The sequence below is a fragment of the Jaculus jaculus genome, chromosome 3, assembly GCF_020740685.1.
Source record: "Jaculus jaculus isolate mJacJac1 chromosome 3, mJacJac1.mat.Y.cur, whole genome shotgun sequence".
Lineage (NCBI taxonomy): Eukaryota > Metazoa > Chordata > Mammalia > Rodentia > Dipodidae > Jaculus > Jaculus jaculus.
Window position 1 is genome coordinate 97,338,115 of NC_059104.1, and position 18,466 is coordinate 97,356,580.

An 18,466-nucleotide genomic window follows, 5' to 3' on the forward strand; every position below is an offset into this window, starting at 1 on the left:
TACTAAATTCCTGGAATTTGACCAGGAAGTGCCCAAGAAGGCACCAGCCCAGACCTGAGAAAAAAACACGGGGCTTGAATGCAATCAGCCTGAGCACTCTAGCCTGTCTACACCAGCATGCATCTCACTAAGGGTTCCTCGACTGGGTTAGTGTTAAACATTCTGCCTGTATTAACCAATGAACTCCCAAACCAAACTACTTCTTAAAATACGAAAAGATAGCCAGGCATGGTGAATGCCTTTAATCCTAGCACTTGGGAGACAAAGAGATAGTAAGATCACTGTGAGTTCAAGGCCACTCTGAGGCTTAATAGTGAATTCCAGGTCAGCCTGGGCTAGAATGAAGTCCTACCTCAAACAAAAAACAACAACAACAACAAAAAACCTGGATCTGTGTTTCAGCCATCTCTGTACCCTGCTGGGTTAGAGGTCAGCTTACATCTAGAAGGGAAGATAGATAAACTAGCTTAAATTAAAAGATACCCAGGGGGAGCATCTTTTACCCACATAAAAGGGAACAATTCATCCTGCTTGGAAAAAGTGGCACCAGCCAGGTGTGTACACATGCACGCCTTTGATCTCAGCACCTGGGAGGTAGAGGTAGGAGGATCACTGTGAGTTCAAGGCCATCCTGGGAATACAGAGTGAATTCCAGGTTAGCATGAGCTAGAGTGAGACTCTACCTTGAAAAACAAAAAAAAATTAAAAAGTGGCAGCAGAGATGGGCCTCCAAGACCAAGGAAGAGCATGAGAATGCTGGGAAATGGAAAAGCAGCAGAGCTGGCAAAGCAGTCCCACGGGTGGAAAGTCCACTGTGGGGAGGGTGAGTGGCAGAGCCAGCTGGGGTAGAGAGCATGAGGCTGCAGAGGGTGGACATGTGCAGTTGCTGAATGAATAAAGGGACCCATGCACGGGGCAGCAGCAGGGGCAGAAATGTTTTCACTGCGTACAGCCTCAGAGCAGGCATGGTTAGAAGCCCCATTAGGGGCCCAGTCAGCAGCATGCCTCAGAGAAGCAGAAGGGGACTAATTGGTGTGGTGGCGCGCACCTACAATCCCAGCACTCAGGAGGCAGAGGTACGGGGATCGCCATGAATCCAAGTCCACCCTAAGACTACATAGTGAATTCCCGGTCAGCCCGGGCTAGAGAACACCCTACCTTGGAACAAAAGAAAGAAGGAAAAAAGAGAAGAGAAGAGGAAAAGGAAGAGAAAAGGAAAAGAATGTCCAAAAGCACATGCTGTGATGGGCAGGAATCATTTCTGGGTCACCGTCAAGTGACTGCCAGAGAAAACGAGGTCCCAGCGCAGCCCACCACCCAGACTCACCGGGACTGGAGAAAGCATGTCTCCATCCAGCAGGTGCTCCATGAAGCGGCTGCGAAAACCCGAGTCCTGCACACAATGAAGATGAGAAAGTCAGCTCAGGCCTGGTCACAGGCAGCACTTGCCAGGGCCTCTCTTCAACGCCCAACACCAACCTTCCATCAAAGTGCTTCCTAGGTCCCAGGCACTAAGCCAAACATTTTGATATGTAACTAAACCCTTGACACTGTGACTAGATGGAAAGATAAGGTGGCAGAGTAATATGGTAGAATGTACGCTACAGACGCTGAGTTGTAAGAATGTGGAGATTCACTATGAAACTTTTTGTTTCTACATGTTTTATATTTTCATAAAATTCTGAGCGAACTATAACCCTGTGAGGCTGAAACGCTTAACCTCTCCCAGCTGCAGAAGCAGGTTATGGAGCACACATAATTTGCCCAAGGTCACCGAGCTGGTAACAAAGGGGCTGGGGATCAGATGAGACCCCGGCCTGACTCTTTATGTGACACACGTGCTAAGCATGTCACTTCCCAGCTGTGTCACCCTCCAGTGCCCAATCAGGGCATCAGAAGTGCCAGCAAACCCATGAGCAGCTTGGAAATGAGGACTGATGGGCTCGGCCTGTGCATTCCTTCCCTCATCTCACACAGGCGCCCTTTGGGACATTGGGATTAATTAATTGTGCTTAGTCCACAAGCTCCTCTTGGGGACAGGCAGCAGATATCTACTCCAAAACCAGCTCCTCACTGCTCTTTGGCTGCCACAAGACTATGGGCCAACCCCCCAGAGCCTGAGATCCCCGCTGGGCTAAGTGAAGGATTGCTACCTAACAGCATGCTACTGGGGACAGTTCTGTCATCAGCCTGATAAGTGGCGGGATGCCCAGACAAGGTCTGGTCCTGCTGTCCACGCCTCCTCCCTCAAGTCCCATGGAGGAGAAAAATGCTGATGGGCACATGGCACCACACGGTGGCTGCTTTGAAGGGCCAAATCCCTTGTTTCCAAGAGTTCGGTGACACAGCTATTCTTCAGACAGTTTTTAATGAACAACAAAGGCTTTTTGCTTCCCTTCCTAGCTTGTGGGGTTTTCTTCGTTTTTGGTGACATTTTCCTTTACATTTGTGTTCCACTCCACCTCATGTCGCTGCCATCTGCCTCTGAAACCATGGCTCAGTGTGGGGCTAAGCACACAGCTGCCTAATTCCTTTGCACCCCTCTTATTCTCCCTGTTCATCCCGAAGCCTCTCCCACTAATCCCTTCTCTTACAGCTGCCTCCTCTGAACAGATGGAAGGGCACACGCTTGACTCCTCCCCTTAGACTAAGACCTGGCAAGCAGAACCAAGATCTAGCAGGCTAGGCAGAAGGTCCGGGGAACCAAGGGCTATGGAAGTCCAGGACAAAGCCTTAACTTGGAAAATGAAAAACACAGAAGCCCTCTTGAAAGAATGTATGGACTAATCCTTGCCATAGCTCAGTGACCCTGGGGTCAGCATGCCAGGCTGTCACCTCTTGGACTTGTGTAATGGTCTTGCTAGAGTCCTGAGGCAACACACATGACCTCACAGGCAAGTCACACACTGTAATACTAACAGCAGGGTTGGGAAGATGGCTCAGTGGTTAAAAGCACTTGCTATATAAGCCTGATGACTGATGTTTGGATCCCCCAGAGCCCATGTAAAACTAGACATAAGGAATGCATGTATCCATAATACCAATACTCTTGGCAATAAGAGGTGAAGTCAAGTGAATCCCTAGGCTCAAAGGCCAGTTTTTCTGGCATTTCCAGCAGCAAAACAACAAAGAAAGGCACTGTCTTAAACAAGGTGGAAGGCAAGAACAGACACCCAGAGGTTGTCCTCTGACCTCCACATGCACACCATGGCATGCACACATGCACGCACACAAAGAGCTTTTATACTTTATTTGAGAAAGAGAGGGAGAGAAAGAGGCAGAGAGACAGAATAGGTGCACCAGGGCCTCTAGCCACTGCAAACAAACTGCAGGCACATGCACCACCTTATACATCTGGCTTACATGGGTCCTGGGGAATTGAACCTGGGTCCTTAAGCTTTGCAGGCAAGTGCTTTAACCGCTAAGCCATCTCTCCAGTCCACAAAGCTTTTGAAAAGAAGAGTGATAACAAGCAGCACTTACTTACTTTACATGCTCTACTTTACTCTTTTCTCAGAAAACCTGTAAGAAGTAGGTAGTGCTATCCTTGTAATGGGTTAAGAAACTGGTGCTATCAAGACCTAAGTGAGTCCTGCCTTTCCCACTTCCTAAATGTCTGTAAAGTACTTAACCTTCGGGACAAGAAAATTAATGCTCTTACCCACCACATTGCCGCCACCCACTGCAAACTCACCAGGCCAAGGAAGGACTTGGGGTCAGAAGCCATGGAGTCTGAGAGCTGTGAGTCCTTCAAGTGTTCAATGATCTCTGACTCCTAGGGAGACAAATTACAAAGATTCCCCTTGAGCACAGAGGGTCCAGGCCATGTTCAGGGAATTCCCATGGCCACAGGAGTCAGCCCTGACTCTACCTGAGATACAACATCCTCCTCCTGACATGCACAGCAGGGCTAGGCAGCCATGCTGAGAGTGGAGAGCCATACCCCCATCAGACCAACAGAGTTCACATGGAGAAAGGGAGCCAAGAGTTGAGTAGAGATGCTTAGGAAATCAGTAGTGCAAAAGTTTGATGTTAGACTAAAAAACAAACAGAATGGAAGTGCCTTTTCGAGAAAGCAGATGAGAGCTCTTTTTGTTGGTAGTGTGTATATGTACATATGTTCATGCATGTGGTGCATGCCACAGCACACATGTGGAGGTCACAGGACAAGTTCAGGTGTCAGCCCTTGCTTTCCACCTTGTTTGAGGCAGTGACTCTCATTCATCACAAGCATCCACAGGCTAGCTGGCCCGAGAGCTTGCAGGTGATTCTCCTGTCTCCCCTCCTTGTCATGTAGGCATGCTGGCATTGGAGACACTAGCAGTACAGGAACACAGGGTCTGGCTTGTCAAACTCAGGTGCTCACACTTTCACAGCAAGCGCTTTATCCACTAAGCTCTCTCTCTCCAGCCCAAAGCTCTCTATGTACTGCTGGCGGTAGTTGGTTGGTTGTCAAGGGAGTGTCTCACTCTAGCCCAGGCTGGCCTAGAATTCACTACGTAGTCTCAGAGTGACCGCAAGCTCAAACTGATCCTCTTACCACTGCCTCCTGAGTGCTGGGATTAAAGGCCTGGTGCTACCCAAAGTTCCTTAAATGAATTCCTTCACTGTCTAGCTGGAGGAAGAATAAGAGTAAAGGTAGGAAAAAGCCACAATACTGAAGGCTCTCTCTCCTCATAGACCCACTTCTGTGACAGCAATCACTTCCATGTTTACAGTTGGTCCAGAAATTATCACAGAAATGGATGAGAAGAGTCTAACCCAGCAGGGCATGGTGGCACACACCTCTAATCCCAGTACTTGGATGGCTGAGGTAGGAGGATCGCATGAGTTTGAGGCCAGCCTGAGACTACAGAGTGAATTCCAGGTCAGCCTGGGCTACAGCAAAACCCTACCTTGAAAAAAAAACAAGAGAAAAGAGTCTAATCTACCTATTCTAGGTGCAGAGAACTTTCAACTGTGGTAGTTATTTGCCTTCCCTTACAAGCACACACAGACACCCCCCCCACACACACACACACAGGACCTCAGATTGCAGTAAATCAATACTACACATAGAGAGGAGGAGAGGGAGGGGAGAGGTAAGGAAGAGGGTAAGAAGTAAATAGAAGAGAAGAACACGCACAGCCCAGGAGGGTGCCAATGGAAAAGCGTGTTTCTCCTCTGAATTCCCAGCGCTGCAGCTTCATTCAGGATTTTACTGCCTGCTGGGTCCAGTCGTATTTGTCACAATTAAGGTTCGGGCTGATGCTGACAGCCCAGGGCATGCAAAGGAAGCGAGCTCCTGCCTCGGTAATGGAGACATGGAGACAGGAAGCCATATAGGGCTGTGAAGAGCGGCAGAGGGTTGCAGTTGGCCACTGCCGAGGACAGGGACTTACCTCGCTGGCATCTGATCTGCACTCTTCCAGGGCAGAAGCCTCTTTTGGCTCCCTTGCTGCCTCTTCCCGCATGGAACCCTCCTCTGCATCTGCTGGGTCCTCCTCTGGCTCCCTTTTAGAGGCTTTGGCAGGCTGAGCAATTCCAGGGTCTGCCCCAGGGTCCACCTGACTCGCAGAAACCTCAAGATCACTCTTCTCACTCTCTTCCTTTTGTGGGTGCCGAGAACTCGCCCCTCTTCCCAGGGGCCCGTTGCCATCAGCACTGTGCAGACTTCTATCTCTGTCCTGACTGAACAGCTTGCCAGGAGTAGGGGGCCGGGCAGCATCGGAGTCAAGAGAAACGTCCTTCTTGTCCGCTGGCTGGCTGATTCTTAGAGACTCCTGGGAAGCACAAACCATGTCAGAAAGGAGGACTCGAGGAATGCCAAAAAGGAGTTTAGAGACTGCTACAAGATGGGGCTGTCAGTCCTTGATTCCCACAGGACAGAGTTTGAGTTCTTACCACAATGAGTAGTACACAGTCAAATGGCTTTTTTTTGGGGGGGGGGGCAGGGGGTGGTTTCAAGGTAGGTTCTCATTCTAGCTCGGGATGACCTGGAATTCAGTCTTAGGGCAGCCTCGAACTCATGGCAATCCTCCTACCTCTGCCTCCTGAGTGCTGGGATTATAGGCATGCACCACCATGCCTGGCTCCAAATGGCTTTTAAAATAGATTGCTGCCAGTATGACGGCATGTCTATAACCCCAACACCCCGAGAAGTGAAGATGAAGGATCAGGGATTTAAGGTCATCCTCAACTGCATAGCAAGTTTGAGGCCAGCCTAAGTTACATGAGATCCTGTCTCAATCAATCAATCAATAACATATTGCTGCTATGAAACCCCCATCCAGATCCAGAGAACTGGAGTTTCTATGGTAGAGTGCACACATTAAACTGGAGCCCTGCCCACTGAGAAATCACTGCAACTACCTCATCTGTCATGTCCTTAGGTAAGAAACTTCTCCCTTCAGGCCCCTAGCCAAATCCCAACACACACTCACAAGCCAATGTTTATTTAAGATGATTAGAAGCCGGGAGTGGTGGCGCACACCTTTAATCCCAGCACTCGAGAGGCAGAGGTAGGAGGATCACCATGAGTTCGAGGCTACCCTGAGACTACATAGTGAATTCCAGGTCAGCCTGGGCTAGAGTGAACCCTACCTCAAAAAAAAAAAAAAAAAAAAAAAAAGATGATTAGAGACAGTATGTGAGAAAAGGGTAGCAGGGTCTGGAATCTCTACTTCTCCTAGACAGCAGCAGGGGGATGCCAGCTGATCACTGACAACTCCAAAGATAGCGCCCTCTGAAAGGACTGTCAATCTGCGGTGGAGACAGAATTAGGTGGGCAAGGGATTTATCAGGGGTTATGCCTACATAGGTAAAGGTGGTGGGGAGGGTCTTCAGAACCCAACACATGTTTGACAGAGAGCGAAGGAACACAGAACATTTCTGAGAAAGTCTCGGCCAGCCAAGCAGATGGCAGGCTGCCATCAAAGGAGATCCATACCAGACAGAAAAGGCCCTCTTTCCAGACCTCTATGGTGACCTGTTGTCAAGAGGAAGCATGCTCTTGGCATGAACCAGGAAAAACAAAACGGGCAGTAGCTGACATCTGGCAGTCTCCTAAGATCTCACTGATAGTGTGGCTTGAAAGCAGAGCTGAGCTGCACACTTTGACAGCGACCACACCCTGCTTTCTCATTTACAGACCTTACTTTACAGACCAGTAAAAACCTAAGGCTGCTTCTGCTGAATTCTCTACAGTTGATCAAAACAGAAACAGAAAGCCATCCCTAAGAAAATCAGCCAGTACCTTGGTGTAATGACTCACGCCCATCTATAGTCCCAGCACTCAGGAAGCTGAGGAGTTCTGTGAGATCAAGGCTAGCCTCGGCTAGAATGAGACCCTGCATCAGCATAAAGACAGGGGGACTGCGCTCCATGGGAGGGAATATATCCCTGATACTGATACCTATAACAGGGGTAGTCATGAGCCCTAGAGGTGTAATGTCTGCTGCTATGTGGCTAAAAGTACTGCCCAGTGAGCACTTCTCTTAATGTTCATACCCATACATCAATGCTACTCTCACTTTTGGTTAGAGAAGCTTCTCTTTCCATATGGCAGGGCCCTAGGGATAACTCAGAAGGCACCATGGTGAGAAGAAGTGACAGAGGAGTGCTCAGCACTGAAATATCTGTATCACACCTTCCAAGGCTCAGGGTCCATTGCAGAAGAGGTCGTGGAAAGAATGTAAGAGCCAAAGGAAGGGTAGGACTCCTTACAACGTGCTCCTCCAGACACAAAAGAGCTTGGATATCCATGACCTCACAGTACCTAACACTATCTACACAAGACCATCTAATAGGAGGGAAAGATCATGACATCAAAATAAAAGAGACTGATTGAGGGGGGGAGGGGATATGATGGAGAGTAGAGTTTCAAAGGGGAAAGTGAGGGGAGGGGGCAATTACTATGGGATATTGTTTACAAGTATGGAAGTTGTCAATAAAATAAATAAATAAATAAATGAAGGGAGGAGGCGGAGAGATGGCTTAGCAGTTAAGGCGCTTGCTGGCAAAGCCAAAGGACCCAGGTTCGATTTTCTAGTTCCTACGTAAAGCCAGATGCACAAAGTGGCAGAGTCTACAGTACGACTGCAGTGGCTAGAGGCCCTGACATGCCCATTCTTTCTGCATACCTCTTTTTTTTTTGGGGGGGGGGGAGTTCAAGGTAGGGTCTTGCTCTAGGCCAAGCTGACCTGGAATTAGTTTCAGGCTGGCCTCGAACTCACAGGAATGCTCCTACCTCAGCCTCTCATTGTAGAGGTGTTCCCTTGAAGGGGGTTGTGCGAGCCCAGTCCTTTCCTCTCTTGGCTTCCTAGCTCATGACACAGACACTTGCTCCTCCACATGCTCCTGCCACAGTGTGCTGCCTCACCACAGGTCAAAGACAATGGGGCTAAATTGGGCCCTTGAACTGGAAGCAAATCTATGCCTTTTCTTAGATGATGATATCAAAATAAAAGAGACTAATTGAGAGAGGGAGGGGATATGACGGAGAATGGATTGGGGAAGGGAAAACTGGGGGAGGGAAGGGAATCATCATGATTTATTGTCTATAATTATGGAAGCTGTCAATTAAGGTTTTTAAAAATATGCTTTTTCCTAATAAGGCTTATTAAGTCATAATTCACTTTTTTGTTGTTGTTTTGTTGTGTTTTCTCAAGGTGGGGTCTCGCTCTAGCCCAGGATGACTTAGAATTCACTATGTAGTCTCAGGGTGGCCTTGAACTCATGGTGATCCACCTACCTTTGCCTCCTGAGTGCTGGGATTAAAAGTGTACACCACCATGCCTGGCTTGAACCAAGTTCTTTTCTTTTATCGGTGGGGGTTGTTCAAGATAGGGTCTCACTCTAGCACAGGCTGACCTGGAATTCACTATGTAGTCTCAGAGGCTGGCCTCAAACTCACACCCATCCTCCTACCTCTGCCTCCTGAGTACTGGGATTAAAGGCATGTACCACCATGCCTGGCCCAAAGTTTTAAACATTTCATTCCACTCATAAAAAGCTGACTACAAGTAGAGACTCAAAAGGATGGGGCTGGAGGCTTAGCTATTAAGGCATTTGCCTGCAAAGCCAAAGGACCCAGGTTCGATTCCCCAGGACCCACATTAGCCAGATGCACAAGGGGCCACACATGTCTGGAGTTCATTTGCAGGGGCTGGAGGCCCTGGTACACTCATTCTCTCACTCTCTCCCTCTTTTTCTGTCAAATAAATAAATAAGGTTGAAGGAGAGCAGGGCGTGGTGGTACACGCCTTTAATCCTGGCACTCAGGAAGCACAGGTAGGAGGATCACCGCGAGTTTCTGAGGCCACCCTGAGACTACAGAGTGAATTCTAGGTCAGCCTGGAATAGAGTAAAACCCTTCCTCGAAAAACCAAAAAAAATAAAAGGTTGAAGGAGAAGCCCTAAACATGGTGTTTGTTGATGTTCTAATTAAAGTGTCTGTTGGGCTGGAGAGATGGCTTAGCGGTTAAGCGCTTGCCTGTGAAGCCTAATGACCACGGTTCGAGGCTCGGTTCCCCAGGGCCCACGTTAGCCAGATGCACAAGGGGGCACACGCGTCTGGAGTTCGTTTGCAGTGGCTGGAGACCCTGGCACACCCATTCTTTCTCTATCTGTCTTTCTCTCTGTGACTGTCGCTCTCAAATAAATAAATAAAAACTGAACAAAAAATAAAAAAAAGAAATAAAGTATCTGTTGAGGCCAAAGACAAAACCGTAGCCTACTGACAGGCTAACCCAGGCTCTCCAAGGATGGTGAGGGAGGCAGGAAAACAAGAGTAGTTCAAAGCATAGTGTAGAGACAAGACTGTCTAGGCTCACAGGGTTGCTAGGAAAATGAATTAGCCTTCATTAAGGAGTTAAGAAATTTAGGCCTGGAAAGATTGCTTATTGGGTAAGGTGCATGCCTGCAAAGCCTAGGGACCCAGGTTTGAGTCTCCAGGTCCCACATAAACCAGATGCATATGGTGGCGCCTGCATCTGAGTTTTGTTTGCAGTTGCACAACTATTCTCCCTCTATCTTTCTCTCTCTTCCCCTCTCTGTCTCTAATAAATAAATAAAGATAACAAACAATCTTGTAAAAAAAAGAAATTTAGAACTATGCCTGGCTATACTACCAGTACCCCACTAATGCTTCATGAGACCCCACATTCATCCACTGAGCACATTCAATGTGCCAAACACTGCCTTGGGGAACTGAATGTGACCAGACATAGATTCTGCCCTCAGGGAACTGAGAAAAGTGAAATGCCCCAGTGAGCCTGGTGATGAGCCCTAACAACCCAACACAAAGAAGCACTAGATGCCGGGGTGCCGCTGCCACTAGCCCCAAGCCTGTTCCGGGAAGAAAGGGGAAGGTGAGGAAAGGCTGTTGCTGTCTAGTTCCACTAAGCTCGCATGGCGTAACTCTATCAGGATCCCCCAGCGGACAGAAGGGGCAAATAGCTTCAGCTAAGGCTGGCTCTCACCCATGCCCAGCCCCTGGGTATATTCTTAAAACAAACTCTTGCCGTGCGTGGTGGCGCATGCCTTTAATCCCAGCATTCACACCGTGAGTTTGAGGCCACCCTGAGACTACATAGTGAGTTCCAAGTCAGCCTGGATCAGGTGAGACCCTACAAAACAAAACAAAACTGAAGAACTCAGGAACCAGAGGGATGCCATGACAGGCTTCAGAGTCACCAGTAGACCTAAGTTTCTGTTTCCTGCAAGGTTTCTGTTTCCCAGCAAGGTTTAAATAAGAATTTAACAGTTACTGAAAAAAAGATCATAAACTGCTTATGCCTTACATTTCTATAGTCATAAGATAAGTTGCTTAAGTTCCTCAAACACACATAGCCAGTCACAATAAAGGTTACCTAATCTGCTTGAAATTCCCCTAGCCCCCTGCCCATCAGCTCTGCCCCCCAGCATGTAAGCCTATCAGAAAAATACAAGTGCAGTTACTACTTAAATCTACTAATCATGTAACCAAACCATTCCCCTACTTCTTTGTTCAAATCCCTATAAAAAACCTGCCCCCCTGCTGCTCAGGGCTCTTATACGGATCCACTGCGTTGGTGAAGTCAAGAGTTCGAGCTTAAGCCCGAAATAAAGCTCCTTGCCTTTGCATACGAGTTTGGTTCTCCTCGGTGGTCACTCAAAAACAAAACAAAAAACTTCCCTCTTCCCTTTCCCCTGACAAACTATCACTGGTCCTCACAGCATCACCTCTCCCAGGAGCCTTCCTTGGTCTCTGGGTCTCTCCTCACAACAGCTGTAATAACTATGAGTCCGTTACCAGATGAGCTCCCTGTAGTGCTCAGAACCTAGTTTATGACACATAACAGACGCTCAGTAAAGTCTTGTTGACTGAGTTTTGAAAATAGAATGTGTGTCTAGGTTGGAAGGGTGGCTCAGCAGTTAGGGAGCTTGCCTGTAAAGTCTAAGGACCCGAGTTCAATTCCCCAATACCCACTTAAGGCAGATGTACAAGGTGGCTTGTGCACCTAAAGTTCATTTGCAGTGGCTAGAGGCCCTGGCATCCCCATTCTCTCTATCTGCCTCTCTCTCACTCTCTCTCTCAAAAAAAAGAAAATATATATATATATATATACACATACATACATACACATACACATATACAATTTATTTATTTTGTTTTTCTTGTTTTGTTTTGTTTTCCAGGTAGGGTCTCACTCTAGCCCAGGCTGACCTGGAATTCATTATGTCATCTCAGGGTGGCCTGGAACTCTCGGTGATCTTCCTACCTCTATCTCCCAAGTGCTGGGATTAAAGGTGTGCCCCACCACACCCAGCAATAATTTTAAAAAAGAAAGAAGCTGAGGGTATAGACAAGAGGAAAGAGGGGCTGGAAAGATTAGTGGTTAAGGGGTTTGCCTGCAAAGCCAAAGGACCCAGGTTTGATTCCCCAGGACCCACGTAAGCCAGATGCACAAGGTGGCATATGCGCCTAGAGTTCATTTACAGTAGCTAGAGGAGAAGAGGAAGGAGGAGTTAAGGCTTCCCTTCCTCTTCTGCCAAATGGAAGTATAAAGTTTATTTGCCAAGGTCATTTAAGGATTAGACTATATTTCTTTTTTTTCTCAATTTTTATTAACATTTTCCATGATTATAAAAAGTATCCCATGGTAATACCCTCCCTCTCCCTGCCCCCATTATCCCCTTTGAAATTCTATTCTCCATCAGATCCCCTCCCCATCTCAATCAGTCTCTCTTTTATTTTGATGTCATGGTCTTTTCCTCCTCTTATGATGTCTTGAGTAGGTAGGTAGACTATATTTCTTATGATACTCGCAAAATGAAAAATTCTCTCAATAATGTTAACTACCAACTATTCAAAAAGAAGAAAAACAAGCCATCAAAGCTCAGCACAGCAGTGGCTAGGAAGGCAGCTCAGGGGTAAAACATGTGCCTACAGTGTGTGCCTAGTACATATGAGGCCCTGGGCTCCCAGCACTACAAAAGAAACAAGAATAAAACAACAGAGTCAGGCGTGGTGGTGCATGCGTTTAATTCCAGCACTTGGGAGGCAGAGGCAGGTGGATCACCATAAGTTTGAGGCCAACCAGAGACTACATAGTGAATTCCAGGTCAGCCTGAGCTAGAGTGAAACCCTATCTCAAAATAACCAAAAAAAAAAAAGCAGAGGATATCAGCTACAAGTAGAGATTCCCATTCTCGCATCTGAGAAAACAGAGGGACTATAAAAATCTTTGAACTTGCTAGGTGTTGTGGCACACGTATTTAATCCCAGCACTTGGGAGGCAGAGATAGGTGGATCACTGTGAGTTCGAGGCCACCCTGAGACTACATAGTGAATTCCAGGTCAGCCTGGACTAGAGTGAGACCCTACCTTGGGGGGGGGGGGGAACCTTTGAACTCATTTAGCTGACCCTCAAGCTTCAATCCTTTAAAAGATTTTCAGGGCTGGAGAGATGGCTCAGCAGTTAAATGCACTTATTTGAGAAGTCTGACACCTTGGGTTCTATACCCCAGGACCCATGTAAAGCCAGATGCACAAAGTGGTGCATGCATCTGGAGTTCATTTGCAAGAGGCCCTAACATGCCCATGGGCATTCTCATTCTCCCCCCCTCTTCTCTCAACTAAAATAAAAATATAAAGAAAAAGATTTTCAGGTTGATGTGTACCTGAATATGAAACTGCTAAAATATGGCTAATATTAAAATAAATGGCCTGACCTCTCACGTGTATCCACATCCACTGATTCCAACAGCAGAACCAGGGGCATAGCTTGTGGGAAAAGCAGATGGCCAGATCACCCACATATGGCTGCAGAAGGGTAAGCATCTCATCTCCTCTTCACCTGTCCCCATTTACCTGATCCCTGCTACTTGAGATGGCTCCAGGCCTAATGCCTGAAGCCCCCAACCATCACGCACATTCCAGATACCCAGCTCCTGCCCTGGGTGCCACAGGCACTCAGCTCTGCTCTGCATCCACCCACGCTCACTCTTCAGTCTCCTCCTGCCACAGGCTTGGGTCCTTGAGCACCTCAAGGTACAATCACTTCAAGATTGCCATCTGCACAAGGAGGGCTGTGCAGGAATGCCTATGAGAACTAATTCATGAATATTTAAAACTCCCCCAAAGCCATGAGGCTCCCCAGGGTTGTAGTCCCTACCCCTCATCTGCCCAGAGCACAAAGGCAGGGGCTGTGGAACCGACACAGCACAGGAGGGGCGTTAGGAGGGTTGGAGGGCTCAACAGCATGCCCATGCATGGATGCTGTTCTGGGCAAACTGCTGCCAAGCCAGGCAGCAGTCTTTATTTTCCAAGTCTAACGCCCATTCTGTTGGTCCCAGTTCTTTGCACAGCTCCTTGGGTGAGGTTAGCACTTTCTAATCACACTGACGTCATCCTGTGATTTCGAAACTCCATCTCCCTCCCCTCCTTTGAGGACTAACCAACGGTTCACCAGTGCCACGTGACCACATCATGCCTGCTCACCCATCCTCTGCCTCCCCATTTCTGTCACACATATTCTCAGTGCCAGTTCCATGAACCTTTTCTCCCTTCAGTCTATGACAGACAAGAAAAGAGGTTTCGAATGGAAGACTGAGAGACAGAAAGAGCCGTATTCTTGCCATCCTACTGCCCTCTCATGGTATCCTGAGCAAACTGACTGTTCAGTAAGACAGGGCAGAGATATATGCCAGGAAAGAAAGCTTTATCAAAGGCTGCCTGTGATACTTAGGACAGGAGAAAGGCAGATATAGCTCAGAGAGACCAAGAACTAGATACTAAAACAAAGGTATTTTAAGAGCTGAAGAGACAGCTTAGCAGTTAAGGCACATGCCTGCAAAGCCAAAGGATCCCAGTTCAATTCTACAGGACCCACATATGCCAGATGCACAAGGTGGCACATTCATCTGGAGTTCGTTTGCAGTGGCTAGAGACCCTGGCACACCCATTCTCTCTTTCTCTCTCTCAAATAAATAAATAAATAAAATATATTTGGGGGAGGGCTGGAGGGATGGCTTAGCGGTTAAGGCATTTGCCTGTAAAGCCAAAGGACCCAGGTTTGATTCCCTAGGACCCACGTTAGCCAGATGCACAAGGGGGCGCGTGTGTCTGGAGTTTGTTTGCAGTGGCTAGAGACCCTAGCGGGCCTGTTCTCTCTCTTTCTCCCTCTTTCTCTGTCAAATAAATAAATAAATAAAAATAGTTTTTAAAAATATAAAATAAGCTGACTTTCAATTAAGACAGACACATAGGACCCACGCCAAAGCAGCCAGGGGAGAACACCCCCCCCCCAAAAAAAAAAAACCAGCAGAACACACTCTTCTACTAAACAGTGAGGTGTAAAAGAAATTACTACCATCAGCAGAGAAGTAGGAGAGATCCAGAGCCCGCACAGGCAGGCAGAAGCGGCTCCAGCAGCGGCGGCACCAGGTCCGCGGGGCCACAGCTGCAAGGCTCGCTTTGAGCCGCAGGAAAAGCCAGGTGAGGGGATTTTCCACTCACTGTAGCTCCTTGCAAACCCAAGAAACGTGAAGGGAGGACCGCAGAGACCAACAGAGAAGTAGAGCACAAGGTAGAGGATCATGTGGACAAGTGGGAGAACTAGAGCCACCATCCACAGCTTCCCCTCCCCCACCACCAGTGCAAGCTCCAGAGACCTGGGGAAGGGAGATCACAGCACCCAGCATCGGCGACCAGAGCAGTGATCCAGCAACCCAGACAGCCTACTTGAACCCACAGGGTACCAAAGAGGGACCCAAGAAGAAGCTAAGCATAACTGAGACCAAAATCATCCCAAAACCAAGTCAGTACCCACCAAATAAACCTAGTATATAGACATGAACCGGAAGTGCTAATTGCACCTTCCATATCAGGATAAAGTATATGTTAAATCTGATGGATGGTTAGATTTGCCATTCTTAAATAAGCTATATTTTGGGCTTGTCATTTGTTGCTTCCTGATTTATAGTGGCTTTGTTTCCTCTTCTTTTGTTCATTAGGGAAGGGTCTCACTTGGTCACAAGCTGACTTAAAATCCTCAACAGACAGGAAATCTTAGCCTCCTAGGTGACAGGATTAAGGGTGTGGGGCAACACACACCCTAAGGGACTGCAACTTTGTTATAGGATCTGGTTGTCATAATACCTACTCTTGCAGAAATACTCTGTGCTGTTTTTTTGTGGAATGTGTACATTGTTTAGTTAAATTTTAGAATCTGTCTGTATTTTGTTCCACTCAGCCTACTTAAATACTCACATAGCAGGCAAACCCAACATCAAGGGTCACTTTTGTAGATACTCTGAGAGTCTTACAAGCCACACCTAGCACCTTAAGTTCCTACCCTGAAGATATATAACAGATTGATTGATACATCTAACAATGCTGCAGCTAACTAGAAAACCCAAGCATTAATTTAATCCAAGATGCAAAAATATGGACATTATAACACAAGAAACACCAAAAATCAAGACAATATAAATCCACCAAAAAGTATGAATGCATCAGAAATGACCTCCAATGAGAATGAGCTAGAGGAAATGCCTGAAAAAGATTTCAAAAGAATGATTATAAATATGCTCAAAGTCAAAGAGGAAATCAAAAGAATGAAAGAGGGCTGGAGAGATGGCTTAGTGGTTAAGCGCTTGCCTGTAAAGCCTAAGGACCCCGGTTCAAGGCTCGATTCCCCAGGACCCACGTTAGCCAGATGCACAAGGGAGCGCACGCATCTGGAGTTCATTTGCAGTGGCTGGAGGCCCTGGCGCGCCCATTCTCTCTCTCTCTCTTTCTTTCTCTGTCACTCTCGAAATAAATAAAAATGAATTTTTAAAAGTATGTTTTTGCAAGCTTAAATTAAATTAAGATTTGATTCCATATTTATTTGTCACCAGATTTTATAATCCACATGCTATAAATGTGAAGCCAGTTCCACAGTTTGTTTCTCTGTATGGGAAATTTTAGAGGTAAACAAGAGGAAGAAAGTGAGTTCCAAAAGTGGCTTCCCTTTTCCAAGGTTACTGAAATGGATTAATGACACAAATGTGGCTAAATACTAGAAACATACATTTTTCTTCAAAAATAAAATTTAATTATACTATATTGAGGGTATACTACTTCCAATAAGATTTTTTTTGGCATGTAACTTATACATTTAGCATGGGTCATACTATGTTTTATGCTAACTCAGTTTTTTTTTATCCTAGAACCATGAACACTTGACTTTTTTTGTACTCATTTGCAATGAGTAGGAAGTTGTCATACTTAACATTTGTCAGCCAGTATATATATTATGCCAACATATTTTTTCCAAAAGTCATAAATAAAATGCTTTTCAAAGCCATAACAGAAATTATGGCCTACATTTTTTAGAAAATACCCGCACAGTGACCCACTATTGAGGCCCTACACCTGAGCCTTCCTCAGACATAGCAAGGCACCACTTTTAGAAGACAAATGATATTGATGTTTCTCCTCTGAGGAAACATAAAAAATGTAACTGCAGTGAAGTTTGTTAGTGAAACTTGTAGCTATAGAGAAAAAAGGTGTAGTCAACAAGTGAAAACAAGAACATCATTTATGATGTTGTAATGGGCCTAAATTGTTCTCTAATTGAAAGAGTGGCAGCTTCTGAAATCATCTGTGAGCTTCTATGACTTTTATATTTAGCAATGTTACATGCTCACATAAATTGATATTAAAAGGAGCACGTTTTTCTGGGGAAAAAAGAAGAAGAAGAAACAAAAAAACAACTGGGCATGGTGGCACATACCTTTCATCCCAGCACTTGGGGAGGCAGAGGTAGGAGGATGGCCATTGAGTTCGAGGCTACCCTGAGATTACAGAGTGAATTCCAGGTCAGCCTGGACTAGAGTGAGCCCTACCTTTAAAAAGAAAAGGTCATATCACAAGAAGAATTGGGTCCCCTAAGAAGGCACCCCACAATACAAGTCACAGGTACCAAACCAAACCATGACCTGTCAGGCAGCATCTAAAGCCACAGCTGGCCAGAGACAATATCCTGGCTCTCAAGATAAAGACCAAGAAATATGAATCAAAGCCAGGCGTGATGGCACACGCCTTTAACTCCAGCATTTGGGACTCAGAGGCAGGAGGACTGCCATGAGTTTGTGGCCAGCCACCCTGGGCATATATAGTGAATTCCAAGTCAACCTGGGCTATAGCTGGACCCTACCTCACAAAATCAAAAAGGGGGCTGGAGAGATGGCTTAATAGTTAAGGTGCTTGCCTGCAAAGTCTAAAGACCCAGGTTCAATTTCCCAGTACCCATGTAAAGACAGATGTACAAGGTGGCACATGCTTCTGGAGTATATTTGCAGTGGCTACAGTCCCTGATGAAACCATTCTCTATCTGTCTTATCTCACTTCCTCTCTCAAATAAATTAATAATTTTTTAAAATTTATTTTTATCTGCGTGAGAATGAAAATACTTAGTAGCAGAGGCCAGTAAGTTAAAAAGGAGACATAAAGGATAGAGAAAGGAAGGGAGGAGGATACTTAATAGGTTGATATTGTATATATGTAATTACAATGATTGTAATGGGGAGGTAATATGATGGAGAATGGAATTTCAAATGGGAAAGTGTGGGGGTGGGGAGGGAGGGAATTACCATGGGATATATTTTATAATCATGGAAAATGTTAATAAAAATTAAAAAAAAAAAGTCACACACACAAAAAATTTTTATTTATTTTTTAGAAAGTTTTTTTTTCTTTTTTTTTTTTTCCTGAGGTAGGGTCTCACTCTAGTTCAAGCTGACCTGGAATTTACTATGGAGTCTCAGGGTGACCTCGAACTCATGGCGATCCTCCTACCTCTGCCTCCCGAGTGCTGGGATTAAAGGCGTGCACCACCACGGCAGGCTCAGAAAGTTTTTTTAATATTTTATATTTATTTTTTTAGAAAGGTTTTTTTTATTTATATTTATTTATTCATTGGACAGAGAAAGAGAGAGAGAATGGGTGTGCCAGGGT

General features: G+C 46.2%; 1 protein-coding gene across 6 annotated transcripts in view; it reads right to left on the minus strand.

The window, feature by feature from the left end:
- The window catches only part of Cep164 (centrosomal protein 164), a 93,190-nt gene that overhangs the window by 25,996 nt on the left and 48,728 nt on the right, over positions 1-18,466 (minus strand). For all 6 annotated transcript variants that reach the window (XM_045145148.1, XM_045145146.1, XM_045145149.1 and 3 more), the window contains 3 exons: positions 5,382-5,762; positions 3,695-3,775; positions 1,328-1,393 (listed from right to left, as the gene is read on the minus strand). In XM_045145148.1, the coding sequence (XP_045001083.1) occupies positions 1,328-1,393; positions 3,695-3,775; positions 5,382-5,762 (528 nt within the window). The remainder of the gene's footprint in view (positions 1-1,327; positions 1,394-3,694; positions 3,776-5,381; positions 5,763-18,466) is intronic.